Consider the following 23,781-nt stretch of genomic DNA (forward strand, 5'->3'; position numbering starts at 1 on the left):
ATGTTTGAAAATAGCAGATCTACAAGTCGCGGTGCGACACATTGTGAGCTTGTAGATCAGCTATGTTCAAATAGCCTATGTATAAAATAGGGCTAAAGTGGTTCATGTGTGTTTAGAAATACAATAATTTATATCTGCAAAGTAACTAGTAACTTTGTAGTTTTCAAATAATTGTAGTGGAATAAAAGTATAATATTTACCTCTGAGATGTTACCCCCAAAATGATACTGTATTTGGCCCAGAAAATGTGTTGTGCCAGGGACCGCCAGAAAAGATTAATAAAAAAAAAAATCGAAATGTATTATTAAATACATTTTTTCAAACACTTTCACGATTTTTCTAAAATGTTCAAAAATAGCAGATGCACAAGCCTCGCAGAGACGCACAAAGTGACATACTGTGAGCTTGTAGATCTGCTATTTTTGAGAACCATTGTTCTTGTGACTGGATCCATTGGAACACAGGGAATTAAAAATCCCATTTCCTGAAAAGTAACAGTTTTGGACGTACAAGGTTTCCACGCGACAGCGTCGACATATAAGGTGAATAATAATGGTCCAAGCTCAGAGCCTTGTGGGACTCCGGAGGCAGATAAGACGTATAGGAATGAGAGACAGACGGGCGCAGTGACCTTTAGCTCCAGGTGGATGGGACAGGTGAAGTATCCATAGCAACAGTCTTCCAGCTCAGACAGAGCAGTGAGACAGTTTGTCTTCACCTCCTCCGGCAGACAGACAGCCGCCTGCTGCTCCACGTAGTCTCTGTACAGACAGACAGACAGACAGACAGACAGACAATTGTTCAATCACTCTTAAAATGATTTATAAATACACTGTGTGTGTGTGTGTGTGTGTGTGTGTGTGTGTGTTTTTCCTTGGCTTCTAGGGAGTGTGCGTGCAAAGTTTCACGCAGATCGGTGCAGTTATAGGTAAAAACGTGAATCGGCCTGTTATAGCGCCACCATGAGGCTGATTTGAAAGTTTTCAAGTGGTATTTCTTCCTGGGCCAAGTGGGAATCTCCGTGAAAAATTTCACGGAAATCCCATGCTGCGTTTGTTAAAAATGAACCAATCCTGCAAACTTTGGAAGACAATCCAAATCAGGATGGCATATGGAAAATCGGACAGATCCGTGTTGATCACATGACTATAGAGATACTGTGTACCGATTTGCGTGTTGTTTGGACCAAATCTGTAGGAGTAATATCCAAAAATGTTTTGCAAAAGTCGGCCTCATGGTGGCGCTATGACAGGCTGATCTGAAAAATGTGGGGCAGAGGTTCTGCTGTGGCATCCAGGGAGTGTGTGTGCACAGTTTCACAGTGAACTGGCCAACGGTGGCGGAGATTAGCTGCTCACAGACAGAAGGACGGACGGACGGACGGACGGATGGACACACGGAAGGACGGACGGACGGACAGGGGGCAAAACATACTCTCCCGCCATGCCTTTCGGCCTGGCGGAGACAAAAAGCAGTACGCAAATAGTTTGGATTACTTTGCTTGATGAGAAAGAGTTGCGATGGAGAAATCACATCCAATATATATGTGTCTGTCTGTGTGTGTGTGTGTGCGTGTGTGCGTGCGTGCGTGCGTGCGTGCGTGCGTGCGTGCGTGCGTGCGTGCGTGCGTGAACGTGACCGCGTTATTACCTGAATTGTTTGACACAGACCAGGTTTGCTTTCATCACATTGTGACAGTTTGGATGTTTTTCTCTCACAAACTCTTCCAGACGACTCTTATAACTGAAACACATTCACACATGTTACATCTTATTGATGTGTGTATACATGATCAGCAACACACATGCAATCTGCAACTAGAAACACAGTAATAATGATGTCACGGGGATAACATTGATGCAGGTTTGTTTTAGTTTTTTTATATTTAGGGATGTTGTTTACACAGTATCTGGTTTGAAGCAACTGGCCACCAAATTGGACACTATACGTTACCCCATCTTTATTGTTTGATTGATAGATAGATAGATAGATAGATAGATAGATAGATACAATAGGACTGAGCAGGCCACTTCTTATCACCTGACAGGGGGGAGTTTCCCCGGTAGGACGTAGCGCGTGGAAGGAACACGTTATTCCAACCAGTTCCTTTCCCCTCCATCTACCCTAGGGGACACGGGGAGAACATGCAAACTCTACACAGAAATGCCCTTTCGCCAACCCCACCTAGGGTAGAGGCAGAGGAGAGAACACGCCCCTAGCGTTCCCGTCGGGAATCGAACCCAGGACCTTCTAGCTGTGAGACGACAGCACTACCGACTGCACCACCGTGCCCCCTATAGATAGAATACTTTATTAACACGTTGAAAATAGTACAGTGTTGTATGGACATGATGTCTCCCCAACCCATGCTTAACCTTTTATCTTTTTAATCTAGCACTTATCTTTTATCGTTTTGTTTTGTTTTTCTTATCATATTGAGTGCCATAAACGGTCCGGACCGTTTTTGAGAAGCCATGCGTCATGTGCCATAAACGGTCCGGACCGTTTTCGGCCCATTTCTTTTTTAATATACGTGGGGCCCACGTGGGGCGCTCTAACGAGACTTTGGGATCATCCAAGGAGTCTCTGAGAAGGAGAGGCCGGATGTCGATCCATGTCAAAAATGCTTCCGCTCGGCCGCTCCAATGTTAACTCCTTGACTAAAAGCTTAATATCTCCATTTCTTTTTAACGTGGTGGATCACTCTGCAATGGAGGATCACGTTAGAAATATTATTGTTCCAGGCGTTAGTCGGGACCCTCCGCCGTCTCGCACGCACGCTTTGTTTACATGCACTTCCGCGTCGGGGCTTCTACAGCACGAAACATATCAACGTAAGCGCTGAACGTACCCTATTTTAATAAACCTCTGGCACACAATGTGTTCATAAAGTTGGTTTCTTCCTTGTCTTTATGTAAAGCGACTTAGGGCACAATTTCACCCAAGGTGGGTGAAATTCATTTTCGTGCATAGTTCCCATCGTAACGTTATTTCCATAGAAAGAAGAAGGGGAGGAAGAAGAGAGAGGGGGGGGGGGGGGGGGGCAGTGGAAAAGGTGATCAAACTAGAGAACAAAGAAAAACCAAACAAGTTATCTACATATTTACACTAGTACCTTAGATAAGATATAGCTGGGGCACCTGTGACCTGATGGAGGGGAAAGGAACTGGTTGGAATAATCAATAACGTGTTCCTTCCACGCATTACGTCCTACCGGGGAAACTCCCCCTGTCAGGTGATAAGAAGGTCAGTTTGCTCTCATGCATTGAAGGAGGCATGAGCTCGGCTCTGGGCTCCCTAGGCTGGCAGGGGGAGTGTAGCGCCCAGGATTACTTAGATAGACAATTGGCACTGGGTGAAAAAGGGTTGCAAAATCGTGGGATAAAAAAAATATAAGGAAATTCTATCTGTCTATGTATGTAGTAAACAGTGGACAGTGTAGATAGCAGCATATTACCTCATCAGGAAGCAGTGTAGTTGTGCAGTGATCCTGTGTGTGTGGCTCTGCTCTCTGAGAACACACCTGGCCTCAGTCACTGAGCTGTTCACAGCCTGGAGAGACACATTAGGGGTGCAAACATCAATCAAAGTTTGATATAGTTGATATAATATTGATAGTCAATAATTAAGTACAAACCGATGACAATCAAGTCCTGCATGTATTGCGCTGATCAGAGCAATGGTTACTGAGTTATGGCCATTTGAAGTGTTAACCCATTAAGACCTGAGGCCGATTCTTAAAGATTTGAGCTAAAAAGGTTTGCTTTAAAATATATTCAAAGATTTGCACACATTGTGACACTGAAACACTGTCTGTACCAAGAAACACTGTTTCTTGGTACAGACACAGCACACAGTTGCACCAGTTGCTACAGACTGTTGTCTTGGCAGCAGTGGTGTAAAGTAACTAAGTACATTTACTCAAGTACACAGTACTTAAGTACAAATTTGATTGTATTGTATTTTTACTTTACTGGAGTATTTAATTTTTTTTTTACTTTTACTTCCACTCCACTACATCTCAGAGGCAAATATTGTACTTTTACTCCACTACAATTATTTGAAAACTTTAGTTACTACTAGTTACTTTGCAGATATAAATTATTACATTATAAAACATACATTAACCACTTTAGCCCTATTTTATACCTATGCTATTTGAAATTCTACAAGCTACAAGCTCACAACGCGTTGCATCGCGACACGTTGTGAGCTTGTAGATCTGCTATTTTCAAACCTTTTAGTACTTTTACTTTTGGTACTTAAAGTACATTTTGATACCAATACTTTTGTGCTTTTACTCAAGTAAATTTTGAATTCCGGACTTGTACTTGTAACAGAGTACTTCTACATTGCAGTATTGATACTTTTACTTAAGTAAAACATTTGAGTACTTTTTCCACCACTGTCCAATACAGACTGTTGTCTTGGCAGACCCCTGAAAAAGTGTGCCAAGTTTGGTGCAGATTGGAGCAACAGTGTTGAGTCCTCGCTGGCTGATGAGCCAATAGGATAACAACAGCACGGCGCCCTGATGAAGAGCTGTTGGTGGTCAAAACATGTTGCCGTTTGCCTTGTTTTAATAACGGCCGTTTCCTTCTTCTACTAATGCGTGCCCGGATCCTCTGTTTTCTTTCCACGAGCACCTGTGACACTTTGAACTACTTTGAACCACTCGGTTCTCTATGTGAGCACCTGGTCGTGTTTAGAGAAGTTGTCAAAACACATTGATATGGAATGGTTATTGTGAAAAATATAGTGAAAGACTCTATACTAGGTATATTTAAAAACAAAAGTTAAAGGGATACTTCACTTTCACATAAAATAAACATTTAAAAAATATATTAAAAATAAATGAAAAAAGTAATGGAAAAATCACGGCCCCCTCACGCATTAGAGTGTCCTACTAATGTGTGAGGGGGCCTTTATTTTGCCATAACTTCTTTCATTTTTCTTTTATATTTATTTGTAATGTTTATTTTATGTGAAAGTGAAGTATCCCTTTAATCACTGTTTGATTTAGTTAAAAAGGTTACAAAAGTACTGCACTGTTATACAGGGACACAGGGAAAGTTTCTGTTCTGTTTTGTTTCCGTATTGTTTTGTTTTGTTTTATCATTGATATGAATATTGATGTGAAAAGGAAACTGCACTGAGACGACGACACTGCAAATGAGGGCAACCCCCCATGTCTTTCGAGAATAAATAAAGGTTGGCCATTGCCCAGGCATTGCTTTGGCTCATTCATGAGTCCAGTTGTCTGAAGGGGGGGGGGGGGGCTCTTTACCAGCCTGTCTGCCTGCCAGGGGGACTATTTATGCTGTTGAATGCTAAACTGTTAGTAGTCTAACAGCATTCTCACATAGGAGCTGTTCTCCAGTTGGGAGAGGCCAGTGTGTAGCGCTGTACTGTAGCTATGGCCTACGGATGTGTTGTGTTCGGTCTGTATTATCAATTTGTGGGGGGTCGAGTGTGAGTGTCAACTTGCTGTTGATCAGCAAGTTGGCAACTTAGGCTCCCAGCCATTTAGATCAGTGGTTCTCAATGTGGGGTCCTTGAGGGGGGGTTCCAGGGGGTCCCCGGGACCTTGAGGGGGTTCCAGGGGGTCCCCAGCTAAATGCGTCAATTCAACATCAAAATCACCAATATAACCCAATACACCAGATGTTTATTTGATATTTATTTTCAAAGCATCTTTTCAAGAGGGGGTCCGTGGCAAAATACACACTGATTTGGGGGTCCTTGACATGAAATAAGTACAACATGGTCTGTCTGTCTGTCTGTCTGTCTGTCTGTCTGTCTGTCTCTCTGTCTGTCTGTCAAACAATACATACAAACAATACTGTCTTTCTGGTCTGGAACTTATATTTTAGAATCAGTATTGTTACTATTATTCTCTTATATAACTTGTAGTTTTAATGTAATAACTTGTCCAGTCATATGACATAGTGTTATATAAATACTTGACATGACTTGTCCTACAGAGACAAACTGTCTGTTCACTGGACAAGAACTAAATGGGGAAACCAGTTTAACAATATGACAGTCACGCCATTAAATAGCATATTAAACAACCATTAAAAACTAATCTCTTCTGCCTTCTACAGTTATGATGAAACTATATGATTTCTAAACTTTCATCTTGACGTCTGAGCATTAAAGGTTATTAAAACAAAAAGGTTTTTGTTAAAAGGTTAAAACACTGGCCTAGTGCATATCAAACTGTAAACCCTGGCCTGGTGCATACCAAACTGGGGTCCTCAAAATGAAAAAAATAATTACTGAACTTCATGTGTTGTTGGCATGGTGAGAGACGCAGTGCAGGTGTGACTGTGTATTCATTGTGTCATTGTAAAACATTGTGTGTGTGTGTGTGTGTGTGTGTTGTGTGTGTGTGTGTGTGTGTGCGTACGCACACGTGCGTGCGTGCGTGCGTGCGTGCGCGTTGCTTTCATTGTGTCATTGTAACACATGGTCACATGGGGTCAAACTTTAGAACGGCAGCAGGGTGGGGTCCTCTGTGATACTGTTACGCTATGAATGACCTGCAGCTCACATGTCAACCTGTTCAACTCCTACTATCACTCTAAACACCTAGCTGTACAGTAGGGCTGAGAGAGAGAGAGAGAGAGAGAGAGAGAGAGAGAGAGAGAGAGAGAGAGAGAGCGAGATGTTTGTTGACAGTTGATACATATGTGTCCTTTATGAACACATGTGGAGCACAAACATAGCATGCATGTGGTTTGAAAACCTTCTGAGAAGGAAAGTAGTCAAATATGATGATGTACCTCCAGAACGAGGACTGCCAGAGGGCTGAAACAGTAGCTGTCAATCATCTCAGGACTCCGCCCACTCTGCCAATGCTCCACTTCCTGTTTCAGAGCCGTGGAAACCCAGCTGTTCACCTTGTCCTGAATGAGAGGAGAGGAGAGGAGAGGGGAGGGGAGGGGAGGGGAGGGGAGAGGAGAGGAGAGGAGAGGAGAGGAGAGGAGAGGAGAGGAGAGGAGAGGAGAGGAGAGGAGAGGAGAGGAGAGGAGAGGAGGGGAGGAGAGGAGAGGAGAGGGGAGGAGAGGGGAGGGGAGGAGAGGGGAGGGGAGGGGAGGGGAGGAGAGGAATCATACACATTTTCAGGTAGAACAGAGATATAAGGGAGATCAAGGTTTTCAAATAATTGTAGTGGAGTAAGAAGTACAATATTTCTCTCTGATATAGTGGAGTAGAAGTAAAAAATATGGACAATTGGAAGTATACAGTACTTGAGTACTTTCCACCACTGACATTACATACAGTGTATATCCATGTCCGAAACTGTAGCTTGTGAAATGGGACGTTATGCATAATGAATAATTTTGTATTTGGTATTTTGACTGTACTTTGATGCCAAAATCTTTCCACTTCAAATCAAGTAAAAAGTTGAATACAGGACTTTAGCATCTTTGAGGCATATTGTATGGGTGTGTATTTGTGTAACTCTGAGAGTGTTCAAACGGAACCAAATGGACCCTTAAGGCTCCATTAACAGCAACTCAGGAAATGGGAAAACAAAGAACCTGTGTTCCAATGGATCCAATGGTTATTATTTAGTCACAAAGCTCTTGTTAATACTTTTTATTGGTTCAACGTGTATAGAACCCACAGACACACATAACCTTTTGTCACTTAAAGATACAAAATTGTGGATCTACAAGCTCACAACGTGTCTCATCGCGACGTGTCGTGAGCTTGTAGATCGGCAATGTTTTTTGCCTCTTTTGTGTGACACTGTAGTATGATGTCGAGCATTAATTTACGGGAAAGAATATGAAAATATGAAGATACAAGGTTTCTGCCCAACAGCAATATGCCGTATGTACAGTACCATATACTGTATATCAGTGGTTTTCAACCTTTTTCATGCCAAGGACCCCTAAATTGATATACATTTGGCCGCGGACCCCCATTTGAAAATGTTTTGTGCCAGGGACCCCCAGAAGCAAAGATATCAGTTAATTTTCGCTTAAAAAAAATATGAATATTGAAAGATATGCACACTTTTTCAAGGTTTTTCAAAAATACAAGCTCATAGCTGAGCTTTTTTTACGAGCTATTTTTGAATAGCCAAAGCTAAGAGGTTAAAAATTATTGTGACGCTATTAACTAATTTTGCTGGGGACCCCCTGGTACTCCCTCAAGGACCACTGGTGGTCCCCGGACCACTGGTTGAAAACCACTGCTGTATATCATTGCTAAATCTCCAAGTTTCACATTGTTATGGGGTTTTTAGTCACCATGATTGAGCAGAATATTGTGCAGTAAAGTGCAAACAACAACAACAATGACTTGATGAATATATGAAGAACATAACAGGATGTGTGTCGTAATAATCAAAGAATGCATGGGAAAGAGAAGACCCATGGGGATATGATAAGGCTTACACTATGCTCATGTAACCTAACTTGAGTACTGTACTTAAGTACAATTTTTACTTTACTGGAGTATTTCCAATTTTCAGTACTTTTACTTCTACTCCACTACGTCTCACAGGCAAATATTATACTTTTATCCACTACAATTATTTGAAAACTTTAGTTTCTAGTTACTTTTAAGACTTGCCTGATTATTATCGCAAAACACACTACCACTTCAGCCCTATATGTATATCGACCATTTGAAAATAGCAGATCTACAAGCTCACAATGCGTCGTATCGCGACCACCACTGAATACAAGCTATATTGAAGATCCACAACCGAGGCGAGGCGAGGCGAGGAGAGGAGAGGAGGTGTGTACCTGTTTGTGTGTACGGTACTGCTCCTCCAGTTGTGTGTGGTCCGCAGGAGGAACCAGTGTTCCCAGTGTGTGTGTGTCTATGTGAGAACACAGCTCTGCATGGCCCAGGATGTCCCTGTGTGGGAGACACACTCGTTAGTTAGTTGCTACCGACTTTAAAACAGCCCTGAAAATGTATTCTTTTCTGCTCTGTACATATAGTGTTTTATATGCTGTGATGTTATTAAATGTTTGGTGCTATTTTTATATGTTGATGAAATGAATACCTAGGACCCCAATGGAAACAAGACCGCAAGGACTTTTTTGGTGTTATCCTTTTAGACACCGTGTTTGACTGTACTCGTGCTGTTTTTACATTTCTGTCTAATAAAATATTCAATCAATCAATCGAAACGGCTTCCGGAATTCGCCAATCAGGATGGAATATAAAAAATCAGACGGATCCGTCTTGATCACTTGACTAGAGATAACAGATAATGTGTACCGATTTGCGGGATGATTGGACAACATTTGTAGGAGTAATATAAAAAAGTGTTTTGCAAAAATTCAAGTGACATTTCTTCCTCCTCCTGCCTAGTGGGAATGTGCGTGAAAACATTCTCGGAAATCGCACACTGCGTTCGTGATTTGAGGCATTTTGTTCAAAACGGACCAATCCTACAAACTTTGGATTCCAATCTTAGCCAATCAGGATGGAATATGAAAAATCGGACAGATCGGTCTTGATCACTTGACTATAGAGATAATGTGTACCGATTTGTGTGATGTATGGATACAATTTGTAGGAGTAATATGAAAATATGTGTTTTGCAAATATTGGCCTCCTGGTGGCACTATAACATGCCGATCTGAAAACATTGGGGCAGAGGTGCTGCTCTGGCACCCAGGGAGTGTGTGTGTATATATATATATATATATATATATATATATATATATATATATATATATATATGCATATGTGACAAGGTTGAAACGGGGGTTTCTTAAAACTTTTGTAATTATTTTATTGGTGCTTAATGTATATTTATTATTCACTTAACACCACCATCTTATTGTTTTTTGTACAACCATATTATTGCACTGTCGTTCTACAATTGTTTTCCCCCCGGTCCCTTAGTCTATTTCAACCCCAAGACAGTCAGTGGCTGAAGGTGGTCACGAGGTCACGCCCAAGGACACGGTCATGGCCAATGTCGCCAGACGCTATGTCACCACGGACAAATGAGAAAGGAGAGAGGTGTGGTTTTGACAGGTACAAAAGAGGAGGCGGGACAGTTTGAAGGGAGAAGCAGAGCCAAGAGAAACCAAGGTGTCAGAGGGAGAAGGACAGCAGCAGGGGAGGTTGTGTGCAGAGACACGGAGCAGAAGAAGGAATACGTGAGTGTATTCACACCAGACACCTGGGAGTTGTGAGCCGAGGTGTGTCTACCTACGAGAACAGAAGGAGAAAGCGATTGAACCGAAGGGGAGGCAGAGAGCGAGACCAGACCATAAACGGATGACCATATGAGACCAGACCAGACCATAAAAGGAGCGCTGAGACGGAAAGTGGCGATAACGTTGCGCACGCAACCAACTCAGCGCCAGGTGTAAAAGCCTGGCTGTGAGCAAGTACCGGTCCATGCAACGTTTATCCTTGTATACCCACGACCTGAGAAGACGCGAATGTACCTTGTAAATGCACAGTGAACTGGTCTAGATTTCTATAATTGCAGACGGAGACAAGAAGACAAGAAGACAAAGACGACTGGCCTAAAATCCTCTTCCTATCCACCCCCATATATGGACATGCAGCATTTCCCCTTGAACGAACTGTGTTGAGTATCCAGAGCACTTTATTGGCACCGCACTTTATGATGAAGTAATGGTTGCATAGAACCCTGCTAAGTGAAACCCTGTGACAAAAGCCTTGCGTAATTTGCACAACTTTATAAATGATTTTATAGTTGTTGTGTAAATTGCTTTGTGTGTTAGTTAGGATTTTATTAGTATAGTGTTTATTACGGGGCCAGAGCTCAGCTCTGGACCTGTTTTAATGTTCCCCTCTTTTTTCTTCTGCCACTTTTCGCAGTTCTGGCTGAACCGTGCATACGCTTTTTACGAAACTTGGCCATATGGTAGATGGTCATGAAAAACTATCAAGAAATAATTCTCACAATCTTTCGTCAAAAGGTGGCGCTATAGCAAAATGCCAACTTTGAACAGGTACAACTCATGCCCTGTTTGACCTACAGCCATGAAACTTCAATATACATTATGCGTCTACTCATGATCAACAACTTTCACACTCTGACTTTTGACCTCTGACCTTTAGATCTCCCACCATTTTGAATTATATGAAAAACAGTTAAAACCTATCTCCTCCTGGGATTTTTGAGTAATCTGCACGAAACGTTTTACACATGAACTTTGGACCTATGCCGACAAACAAGCAGCAAAGATTTTCCATAAGTGAAAAAATTAAGCTTTAATGAGCCAATGAATATTGCAGTTTTATGACAATTATTCATCTGCCCCTAACACATACATGCAGACTCACATTTCTTTGAAACTTTGCGGTAATGTTGAGGGTCATTCCAAATATCACTGAAACCAATCTTACTCCAATTGGTCAAAGGGGGGCGCTATAGCGATTTTTTGAAAATGCAAACTTTAAACAGGCAAAAGTCATGCCTCTTTTGGCCGACAGCCATTAAACCTGCTTACACATGTGCCTTGACTCATGAGGAACACATGTATCACGTTGACCAGTAAGCTCCGCCCTTAGATTGTCCGCAATTTTGAGCAGTTTGAAAAACACTTAAACCCAGGATTTTTCAGCTATTTGCGTGAAACTGTATCATCTGTGTGATCTCCTTTTTCACAAGTTCTTGTCTGTTGGTCCAATGGCTTCTCCCTTAAGCGAGTGCCTCACGACCGCAAGGTTGCCGGTTCAAGCCTCACTTGATGCAGACTCATTTAAGTTGAATTGCAAAAAACATGACTGTATCAATGAATACATGTGCAAACGGTAAAGATAACATGAAATGCTTATTTGAGAGTATGTTTTTTCAATGTATGACGTACTTCATTGTGAAAATAGCCGATCTACAATCTCACAACTTTTCAGATAGCAACGTTTTGTGAGCTTGTAGATCGGCTGCTTTCACTGGTTTCGGTTTCGAGGAGACATACAATTTCTCTATTGGTAAATGGTTTGTGAACGAGTGATCTTAGTGTTAGTGTTAGTGTGAATTCTTTTTTCACTGGTTCTGGTCTGTTGGTCCAATGGCGTCTCGCTTCAGCATCAGCCTCTGGATCCAAGGTCGCCAGTTCAAGCCTCAACTCTTGCTGGCTACTTTTCAATTGTATTGCACAAAACATGACTGTATCAATTAATGCACGCGCAACTGTTAAAGGTAACATGAAATGCTTCTTGGAGAGAGTATTTTTTGCAATATATGACAAAATTGTGAAAATAGCCGATCTACAATCTCACAACTTTTCAGATAGCAACGTGTTTCTGAGCTTGTAGATCGGCTGCTGTGTTATCTCTTTTTTCACAGGTCTTGTCTGTTGGTCCAATGGCTTCTCCCTTAAGTGAGTGCCTCGTGACTGCAAGGTTGCCGGTTCAAGCCTCACTTGATGCAGACTCAATTAAGTTGAATTGCAAAAAACATGAATGTATCAATGAATACATGTGCAAAGGGTAAAGATAACATGAAATGCTTCTTGGAGAGAGTATGTATGACAAACTTCATTGTGAAAATAGCCGATCTACAATCTCAAAAATTTTCAGATAGCAATGTGTTTCTGAGCTTGTAGATTGGCTGCTTTCACTGGTTCACTTTTATCTTCAACAGACAACCTCAGCCTGGACAAAGCTATAGCACTATAGGTAGTGTTGCAGCCTGTCAATCCAAAGGTTGAGTGTTCGATTCCTGTTAATTGCAATAGGTTGAGATGTCCAATCAATCCATTCTGCTTCCATCTGTCTCTCTTCAATCTATTATGTTTACTTGTCTCTCTCTCTTCAATCTATTCCGTTTCCATGTGTCTCTCTCTCTCTCTCTCTCTCTCTCTCTCTCTCTCTCTCTCTCTCTCTCTCTTCAATCTATTCCGTTTCCATGGCTCTCTCGCTCTCTCTCTCTCTCTTCAATCTATTCCGTTTCCATGTCTCTCTCTCTCTCTTTCTCTTCAATCTATTCCGTTTCCATGTCTCTCTCTCTCTTTCTCTTCGATCTATTCCGTTTCCATGTCTCTCTCTCTCTCGTTCTCTTCAATCTATTCCGTTTCCATGTCTCTCTCTCTCTTTCTCTTCAATCTATTCCGTTTCCATGTCTCTCTCTCTTTCTCTTCAATCTATTCTGTTTCCATGTCTCTCTCTTTCTCTTCAATCTATTCCGTTTCCATGTCTCTCTCTCTCTTTCTCTTCAATCTATTCCCCCTCTCTCTCTCTCTCTCTCTCTCTCTCTCTATTCACTGGCCCCGTATTATCGCTGCTTGCAGCTATATTTTTTGATTGTTTTTTAAGGCACAGATGCCATTGTATTAGGGACTAATAAATTGTGACTTACCTTTTGATACATTTGAATCCGTGTCCAGTTTCTCATGGGAATTTTCTGAAGGTTGTGTTCTCAAAGCAAAAGTATTGAAACTTACCAGTATAACTCGAACCTGTGAAAGCCTGAAAAGCTAAAGTGTATTTAAAGGGGACCTTCCTCTCTAACAAAGGTGGCATAGTCGTTAAACAGGAAGTATTCAGATTGGATTCACAATAATTACGCACCCAGCACTTTATTGTGCATTGATATTTTATTGTTGTGAATTTGATTCGAATTATTTATTGAAGGACACGTAAAGTGTGCTATATCTCCAAGATATTGGCAAGTCAAATGTGATACAATTTTGGCCTTGGTCACATATTTATATATATATATATATATGTATACATGTGAGCTTGTAGATCTTGTAGTTCTATGAAAACAAGCCTAAAAGAAGCGACTAGGCTGCATCTACAGCCGATCTGCTTTTTTCAAAAGAAATCTTGGGTGAAAAAGTAAAATATTTGGAATATTTTTGAAACATTCTAACGACACCAAACTTGTATGGCGGTGTCCCTAGCTAGCACAGCATATTTTCAGATGGGGGTCCGCGGACAAATACCTATTCATTTGGGGGTCCTTGAGATGAAAATGTTTGAAGGATACTGGTTTAAACAACATTTGGAAGTAAACCCAAATAAGCAACAGAGCAACTACACTTTAGAAACAAACCCAAACAAACCGCAACCCGCAACTACCAATATTTACAGAGAAACAACCCCAAAATCACTTAGAATAAGCAGACATGGCAACACTGACTGTAACATGCATAAAGCTGCCCTATCTGATGGGCAATGCAGTATACACAGTATACATGCCCTGGAACGTACTCAGGGTAGATGTGGTTGATCCAGACCAGCAGGTATCCACAGTCCTCGGGCTCCAGCACAGAGTGGACTCGCTGCGCCAGCCTGCTGGAGAACACCTGATGGTACAGTCCAGTGTACAGGTTGACCACATCAATGTCCTCGGGGTAACACGACCTGTACGGGTGCAACACACAACAATTTCATAATATCATATCCATTTTTTTATTCCTATTTTGGTTACGTCCTAAAAAAAAACTGAAATAGTGAAAATGGCTAATCTACAAGTTCACGATGCGTCTTGTAGATTAGCCATTTTTGCAATTATTTTGTATGACACCGTTGCGCGATGTAGTATAAATTAATGTTTAAGTGGTCACTCAATTTGTTGACCCATTCTATTCATAACCCTCTCTAACACCCAGGCATGCAATGCTCATTTGGTATGTTCTTGCACTCTATTTCAATGACATGACGCGCACTTCGCTTAACACTTACACTGTAAGTCACACAATGGACAATTGATATGCATCTAGGCTTAGTCCTATGTTAATTCGCTAGGTGTGAGTCCGGAGCCTTTGAAAACTTTGTTGAGGTGCGAATTTAAAGTAGTTTTAAATCTATGCGTGTGCCTGCGTGTGCTCCTAGTCAAATTGGTTCAGGCACGGCGTGCAAGGCCGTCCAGTGAGCATTGCATCCCCTGCTGACTGGAACACATGGTAAAAAAAAAACGTTTTGGTAGCCTAGGTCACAGGTCTAGCCGAGGTCACAGGTCTAGCCTAGGTCACAGGTCACTAAACACAACATTTAGATTCCAGTACAGCCACACACTCACAGTGCACATAGACTGATTAAATGTAAACATACTACAGTAATGTAGTAGAACAAATTTAGTCCTGATTAAAAAACCCACTGTAATTTATTATTATCACTGTCAGCAAATCAGACACATTTCAAATCCTCTGTGCCTCACTGCGGCTGCCTCTCTCTCTCTGTCTCGGAGAAACTTTCAGAGCCGAGCCGCTCTGTTTCACAATCACAGGAGTAGCCTACTGTAAAGTTATGTGTGGAACTGTCTCGGAAAATGTAATGAATACACAAAGTTGTCTTACACACATTGAAGATCAAGCTTCAGAGGCAACAGCTGTCTATTTCAGCGTCAGGTCACGTAACATGCAGGTTAAGCCAGGAATTATGGAATGCCCGCACGTTCCCAACCCGTAAACAAACATCACCACTTGAATTGAAATTCTTTATGAAGAGAGTCAGGAGACGGTACAAGATCACCACTAAAGCGTATTCAACTTTCCCAAAGTTGCATCTAACAAATGCATGGACACACTCGATTCCGACATAATTATGTCACCATACCTGTGAGTAGTCTATATTTGATTACTTTCTGGCCAAATGAATCAATCAACTTTATGGCTTTTAGGCTATTGCTCATTATTCTGAAGAACATGTGTCAGCATGAAACTATTCTAATGATGCAACATGTTGAAAAATCATAACACACGCTGCCACGAACACAACCTGCGCGATTGTAGCCTAATATAATTAATCCCCTTATGCCAGATGAAGCTCTTTTTAGTCTTTTACATTCAAATCTGCTTTAACTGTTTCTATTGGCTATGTTTGAGCACCTGCGTGTCATTCATGTATTAAAAATGATAATGTCTATAATGTATGATTTTAATCATTCTGGACACTGTGACCGGGAGTTTAAAATCCTAGCGCGACCTCTGATATATATATATATATATATATATATATATATATATATATATATATATATATATATATATATATATATACACACACACACACACACACACACACACACATAGTGGTGGAAAAAGTACTCAAATGTTTTACTTAAGTAAAAGTATCAATACTGCAATGTAGAAGCACTCTGTTACAAGTAAAAGTCCGGAATTAAAATTTTACTTGAGTAAAAGAACAAAAGTATTGGTATCAAAATGTACTTAAAGTACCAAAAGTAAAAGTACTAAAAATAAAAAAATAGTAGATCTACAAGCTCACAACGCGTCGCAATGTGATGCATTGTGAGCTAGTAACTAAAGTAACTAGTAAAGTTTTCAAATAATTGTAGTGGAGTAAAAGTACAATATTTGCCTCTGAGATGTAGTGGAGTAGAAGTAAAAGTATAGACAATTGGAAATACTCCAGTAAAGTAAAAGTACCTAAAAATTGCACTTAAGTACAGTACTTGAGTAAATGTACTTAGTTACTTTACACCACTGAGCCCAACCCACCTGATCTGTCTGACCACGGTCAGCAGGTCCTCCTTAATGCGTCTCCCCACCTGACACACCTCTCTCTTCAGAGGGGAGGACAACACGTCTGACGACAGAGACACGTCTTCTGCTGCTGCCTGCAAAACAATCACACATACACAGCAAAACTCTTTCCTCCATATTTCCATGTTTTTTTCCTTAACCCTTTAAGATCGGGAACGCATACTGTGTGTTATTTTAAGATTTCTTAGGTTATTAAAAAATAGCAGATCTACAAGCTCATAGCGCTAAGAGCTTGTAGCTATTTTTGAAAAACAAATGTGTGCAAATACTTGAATATATATATACATTTTTAACTCAAATCTTTGCTTCTGGTGGTCCCTGGAACAAAATATTTTGAGATGGGGGGGGGGGACAACATTTCATGTTGGACCCCCAACATAAAATTCATAGAAACAAAATGAATACAGCCCATAGTATCATTGAGATAGACAGAGAATTTCTGCATTCCATTCTTACAATGGGAGTCAACGCTAGTGTCGTCACTCTCATGATTATACCACGCTGGCAGTAGCTTAACTACTGTCCTGTGTTTCATTCTGACTGTTCTGCTGTTGCTGCTGTGACACCTGAATCTCTGCATGGGGATTCAATGGTGCTTGTTAACACATTCAGTGCCAGGTACTATAAAAATTGTGTTTTATGTCTTCTCTGACTATTTTGAGTTTCTACCTGGAGGCTGAAACCTTGAGGGTCAAACGTGCCAATAGAGAAACAGCGCTTTAGTGACATAGTAAAAACATACCCTCCCCCTCATTATCATAACACAACAGGTGTGGGCATGAGGAGGAGGAGGGACTAGGACAGGTGGGTGGTGCTAAGGTGGTGGAGGAGGTGCTAAGGTGAGAACCAGGTATACTTAATGAACTGGAGGCGTGTCCACATAAAAACACAATTTTAACAATTTCTGTACACTTTTTTGAAAAAAATATTCCTCCTAGTATAACCATAATACCTGATGATTATGTTTTGGGGGGGGGGGGAATCACTGAAAATCACGGCACCCCGTCTTTAAGTAAAACATTTGAGTACTTTTTCCACCACTGTTTTTTAGAAGGCATTTGTAGAATGGGCCTCCGGTCTTAACACCTTTACCGCCGGGCCCGTAGTTCTACGGGCCGTTAAATCCAACGGTTAAGCGCCGAGCCCGTAGTCCTACGGGCTGCGGTCTTTTCGCGCATGCGCGGTCCGGGTGCACTTTCGGAATTTTTTTGATCCACTTCCGTTTCCGGTTTGATGACAGGAAATAGAATTATTTGGGATCCGGTTTCGACGATCACGCCCGCTCCCATTCTACAGACGAAACTGAAACTCAATTCTCTTCCTGTAGTTTTTTCTCCTCGCATTTCACTGTTTAACGTAATCCGCTCTAACTCAAACATGGATGCCCCGTTTGACACGTGGTTTTCACTGGGAGATACAGGGAGATCTCGCGGATGTAAACAGACCGTTCACGGCTCAATCTTAAGGATTTTAACAAGATCTATGGCGACATGAAAAAAACAAAAAAACAACAAAAACACCTTGGCACTGGTGAGTACATTATGAGATTAACCTCTGGCGGTGGATGTGTTAATGGGTTATTTTTTACCTTCAGTCTTGACTCCACCATCTTCCGCAGTAGCGTGTCATGCGTGTTCAGGCACCCGTGGGGACGCCACGCGGGGGGGGGCTCCTTGGCACAGCGGCGGTCCTCCCAGAGGGCGTCGTGCTCCTCCTGCTTCTGAACGACCCTCACCGCCTTCCGGAGCGCCTCCGGGCGGTCCGTGCCTCCCCCCCCCGACGGGGAGGAGAGGCAGAAGGAGTCATGGACTGCCGTCCACAGGCTGAGGAGCAGCAGCTCGTTATCTCTGTGCAGTCTGTCCACCTGCTCCTCGTCCTGGCAGCTGGGAGCTACACCTGTTTTTATGGAAGAAGTTAGAGAATTGTACATTGCATATAATGTCCGGCAGACGCGTCTTATCTCCGTATTTTAACTTTTTTTCGTAAAATGAATGCCGTACTTCGCCATTCTATGTCACACAAAAGTAGCAGATCCACAAGCTCAAAACGTGTCGCACTGCGACGCGTTTTGAGCTTGTAGATCTGCTACTTTTGCTATTTTGGAATTGGAATCCTGAAAAGTTACATTTGTATTTCATTTGAAATGCATTTAGTTATACTTATGTTAACTGGACATAAAAAAAGACAATATCATTTTAATACTAGTCATTTAAGCTACTAATATAGACTGAAGTGATTAAAGCGGGTCATGTTTGGAATTGTAACAGCTGAAATCAATAATATATCAGTATTCCGATATTAACCTGCGGGCCGCATTAAGTGAAGGTGGGGGCTGCATGTGGTCCCCGGGCCGCCAGTTGCCCATGTATGAGCCAGAACATGGGAATCTATCCCCATTTCACAATGAGTTGAAACGGGGCTCTAGTTGGCGGTGCTCGGGTTCCAACCCATGACCTTGTGGCCGAGTGCTCTACCGACTGAGCTACCCAGACAGAGACTAGTGACACTATTTAATGTTGTATTCTTAAAGGTATTAAGGGTAGGGTAAGTGATTTTCCTTTGTTAAAATAAGTATTAAATAATTATATTCTGATAGTAGCCTACTCATTGCTACAGTGTTTGTTCAGTAACATGAGAGTCTCCCTGTCTCTCCAGTACAGCTCTTTTTTTTTTCTTTTTTTTTATCCCACGATTTTGTAACCCCATTTTTTACACCCAGTGCCAATTGTCTATGTAGTCCTGGGCATAGATATATATAAAGGCTAGATGACTCACCCGCGCTGCTGGCCAATGGAGTACGACCATAGAGGTATAATATAACTAGAGGGCGGATTGCCCCGCCCCCAGCTATCATTTCAATGAATGTGCTCAGTGGCGTTTTGAAGCACCCGGAAACCTGCCGGAAGTAGAATTATTGAGTCGTTTTTGATCACACATAGAGTTATGAGCATGCGCACTAGTGTCCTTTTTGCGTTCTACGGCAGCCCGTGTGTCAAGGATTGAACGCGAGATATTTATTAAATACACTCGAGATGCATATGTATATGTAAATGCATATGTATGTATGTATAATATGTTTACATATTTATATGTATAAATATAAATATCTCTCAGTATGTTTTGCGCGTGCATGTATTTCTCCCCACCTGCAGTTCCAGCTTTGGCCACTGGGGTGGCAGCTTCAATGTTTCTCAGCAACTCTGGGGGCTTGAGTACGACGTTGCCACATGGCGGCCATCTTGCGACGGTCATTCATAACATTATGTCTATGGTGCATGTACTTTGAAATAACCATAGCGTGCTCAATTTTCATCCGATTTTCAAACGGTTTGGTGTGTTGTAAAGACCAAAGATGTAGTTATGATACTACATACTTAATGTTATTAAAGACATGATTATAATTATAGGCCTAAGTATGCAGTATCATAACTACATCTTTGGTGTTTACAACACACCAAACCGTTTGAAAATCGGATGAAAATTGAGCACGCTATGGTTATTTCAAAGTACATGCACCATAGACATAATGTTATGAATGACTGTCGCAAGATGGCCGCGGTTGAGCTACGCTTGCGACGCCCCCTTGAGCCATCTAGCCTTTATATATATCTATGGTCCTGGGCACTACCTTCCCTGTGCCAACCTAGGGAGGCCAGGGCCGAGGAGAGAGAGCTCATGCAGGATACAGGATAAACAAGTGAAATTGGAAGTGATGACACAAAGAAATGTACAGACAAAATTGGACCTGGATCACTATAACATTGAAGCTGATAAATGTGTACTCTCTCCTGATTGGTTGAAAATGTGCAAACCACCTGAAAATTTATTTTATGTTTATTAAACAGCTGAAGAGACAGGGAGACCCCGGTTACTGAAACAAACACTCAACACTATGATTACTATTGAATATAGTGCCTTAACCTTTTAAAAAAAAAACTTTTAGTTTTGACCAAAACATAAATCACTTACCCTACCTTTAATGGAGGTTAAATTGTTTTATATGTTTTATACATTAGTATTATAGGACGACTTCAGCCATTTTCAACCTATCTTCATATAATTGGTCCTCACTAATGCTCATTATAATATGGTAATGTTTTTGTCTACTCGGCCTGTGTCTCAGAGGAGGGCTGTGAAACCCACCTACCAGTGACATCATCGATGGGGAATCCAGCTAAAAGAAACAGCAGGCTTTCTATTCCTGGAAAGTTAGCATGCTATAATGGAAGCCATTGTTCTTCTCGCGTTCATATAAATCTAAATCATTTTTAAAATAATCTGCCTAATGATGATGTCACTGGTAGGCGGGTTTCCGAAGTGTCCACAACACTCCTATGACACAGACTGAGTAGAAACAAATGGTACCATTTTATCATGAGCATTAGTGAGGAGCAATTATATGAAGATAGGTTGAAAAAGGTTGAAAATGGGCGAAGTGGTCCTTTAACTTATGTTTATGTAGCATGCTGTGTTTTCTGTACATTTATGTACTTTTTTGGGGACTATTTATTGTAATTTACTTCACAGCAGTGGTTCTCAAAGTAGGGTCTGGGGACCCCAAGGGGTCCTTGAGGTTGGTTCCAGGGGGTCCTGGTGTAAGTGATTGATAATTAGGAACCAAATGGACCCTTACAGGTATGTAACTCTGAGAGTGTACAAATGGAACCAAATGGACCCTTAAAGGTCTGTAACGTTGAAAGTGTACCAATGGAACCAAATGGACCCTTACAGGTCTGTAACTCTGAGAGTGTACAAATGGAACTGTTTTATAATAATGATAAGAAAATGCTTAGGGTAAAGTGACCTGTGGTTTCTTAAATGTGTGAGGTAATGTTTTGTTAGGATAGATACACTATAATAAGCCCACTTTGTACTAAGAGAAGGGGGGTTTGAGCTCTCCTTTACTCCTCTCTGATGATTGATATGTTTTTAGATAATTTAGGCCAACCTAATCCTGATGCTCAGTGTAGTGCATTGAGGCAGTTAGACAGGCAGTTGTGCCTAAGGCTCAGTCTTCTCTTAGCTAAATCATTGAGCATTTGTTTATAGCAGGATCCATTTTTCCACATCAGAACCAAATGGACGCTTACAGGTCTGTAACTCTGAGATTGTACAAATGGAACCAAATGGACGGTGACGGGTCTATTTGGTTACATTTGTACACTCTCAGAGTTATAGGGGTCCTTGAAATGAAAAATAATCATAATTTGAACTGGGGACCCCCCACCCTGACAAGCAGGAGTAGGAGTTGAGGCATTACATTTAGTTTGACTCAGTTCAACAGACAAATATTGTGAAAATAGCCGATCAAAAAGCTCACAATGCCTCGCAACGCAAGGTGTTGTGAGCTTGTAGATCAGCTATTTATTATTTTTTTGCCTCTTTCTTATTATACTGTATTATTTGACAATTTAGCCAATGTTTGAGCATTACTTTTGATGCAGTAATGGTCTTTTTTCATTTCATTTCATTTCTTTTCTTTTTTCTTTTTTAGGTATTAGGTATTGAAAGTCCTTAAATTGTCACTTCACTGTCATCTGGGGACCCCCACAAAAAAGAAATCATGTGGGGATCATGTGCGTTACAGGTTGAGAACCACTGTTTTACAGGAGCACATTGTGAATGTTGTGTTTCAACTAGAATGTAGCCTGAGGCTACGAGCTCAATCGATGGTCTTGAAAGGCGGATCCAAAACACAGCCGCCCGGATTTGTGCGTGGCTTCCTATTGCTTCACCAATCTATGTCCCCGCCTCCCCTCCCCCCCCCCCCCCGGCTTGTGAACGGAGCACGCTGACGTCACCAAATTTAGAGCGACGCCCCTCTGCACTCTGATTGGTTAGGAGATAACAAGGCTCAAGACCATCGTTCCTGCATGGCTCCCCCAGGCTTTTTTTCTTTTGTAACAAAAAAAAAAGCATGGGTTTCCGAGGCTAACTAGAATGTGGTGAAGGTGACAACACGCCTACCTCCAAACAGCGCCTCCTCTCTGCCAAGCAACTCCCTGCAGGCCTCCTCCAGGAGACCCTGTCTCAGCTGCTCCTCAAAGCTCAGCACTTCCTCCCCTGTAAGATCATTGGAGTTTTGCAGTTTTTAATTAGTTTTCATTTTTATTACGTTATTGACTTTGGGTTTACAATGTTTTCAAATATCAAATATCTAAATACTGAATCAAGCTACGTAAAAACTGTCCTGGGATATGTATTGGATACAGTCTGTATTTGATACAGTCTGTTTCTGGCGGACATTTTATTAATTTGGCGGCGGTAGCGATTTCTCACCGTCAGTAGATGCTTCATACCCATATGAGTCAAGCCACCGGGCTCATTTGTGTACTTTTGGAACACAGTTCTTATACGCCGCGATATTAAACACGTCTATAGGAATTCAGAATGGGGGGGAAACGTGACGTCAGACTTGGGTGCTCTATTTATGTCCTACTCCTTCATACAAGAGTGTGAAAATAGCAGATCTACAAGCACTTGTAGAGCTGCGATTTTCACTATTTAAGTCCAAAACCGTTCCTTAAATTTTAAGGAACGTTTTTTGGACATTTGAACGTTTGGACGTTTTCCACCCGAAAGCACCGATATATTACATATATCCATTAAGACTTGTAGATCTGCTATTTACGGTGAATGCTCCCAGCACAGGGATGCTAGGGTTCAAGGGAGTTAATGTAAAGAAGCTTTTGCACCCCCCTTCCTGGCGTAACTCTGAGGATCCCCCTAGGGGTCCCGATAACTAATTATGATATCCGTTCCAGATAATTCTGCGTTACTGGAACGCGGAAGTGCCGTTCTCAAACCCAAAACGTAAAAGGGTGACGGCTCTGCAAAAGAAATTATAATTAAAGCGACGGAGGCACGCCGTCTGAAGCGAACTTGGAACGGGTGACGGCTTGGGACACAAGCATTTTCAGACATTTTCAAACATAGCAGATGTACAAGCTTGTAGATCTGCTATTTTTGAATAGCCAGCATATACATGGATAAAGTGGTTAAAACGATCGTGATGCTATATTAACTGCTTTTGCTGGGGACGACAGGGGGTCTCCGGACCCCACTTTGAGGTTCCCAAACTGGGGGTCGGGACCACAGGCGGTCCCCAAATTATTGTGGGGGGTCCCCAGATGATTAGCTTAATGTGCAACATTGTTTTCTCACTCAACAGTAAACAAACCAACATACAGTATAAGTGTATACAGGGTATCTGCACATTTCTAAAGTTACAATTTAAGGACTTTTAAGACCTTTTTAACACCTAATGGGCCAAATTGTCAAATATTTCGTAGGAAAGAGGCAA

General features: G+C 41.6%; 1 protein-coding gene across 1 annotated transcript in view; it reads right to left on the reverse strand.

The window, feature by feature from the left end:
* Nucleotides 1–23,781, reverse strand: part of tnfaip2a (tumor necrosis factor, alpha-induced protein 2a) — a 389,724-nt gene that overhangs the window by 363,893 nt on the left and 2,050 nt on the right. The window contains exons 3-11 of the mRNA XM_080453849.1: nt 22,446–22,541; nt 18,067–18,374; nt 16,434–16,552; nt 14,182–14,334; nt 8,769–8,883; nt 6,789–6,911; nt 3,458–3,552; nt 1,651–1,743; nt 632–761 (exon numbers count right to left, since the gene is read on the reverse strand). Coding sequence (XP_080309975.1) covers nt 632–761; nt 1,651–1,743; nt 3,458–3,552; nt 6,789–6,911; nt 8,769–8,883; nt 14,182–14,334; nt 16,434–16,552; nt 18,067–18,374; nt 22,446–22,541 — 1,232 coding nt within the window. The remainder of the gene's footprint in view (nt 1–631; nt 762–1,650; nt 1,744–3,457; nt 3,553–6,788; nt 6,912–8,768; nt 8,884–14,181; nt 14,335–16,433; nt 16,553–18,066; nt 18,375–22,445; nt 22,542–23,781) is intronic.

Source organism: Gymnoscopelus braueri, assembly GCF_963280865.1.
Source record: "Gymnoscopelus braueri genome assembly, chromosome: 16".
NCBI classification, from domain to species: Eukaryota; Metazoa; Chordata; class Actinopteri; order Myctophiformes; family Myctophidae; genus Gymnoscopelus; species Gymnoscopelus braueri.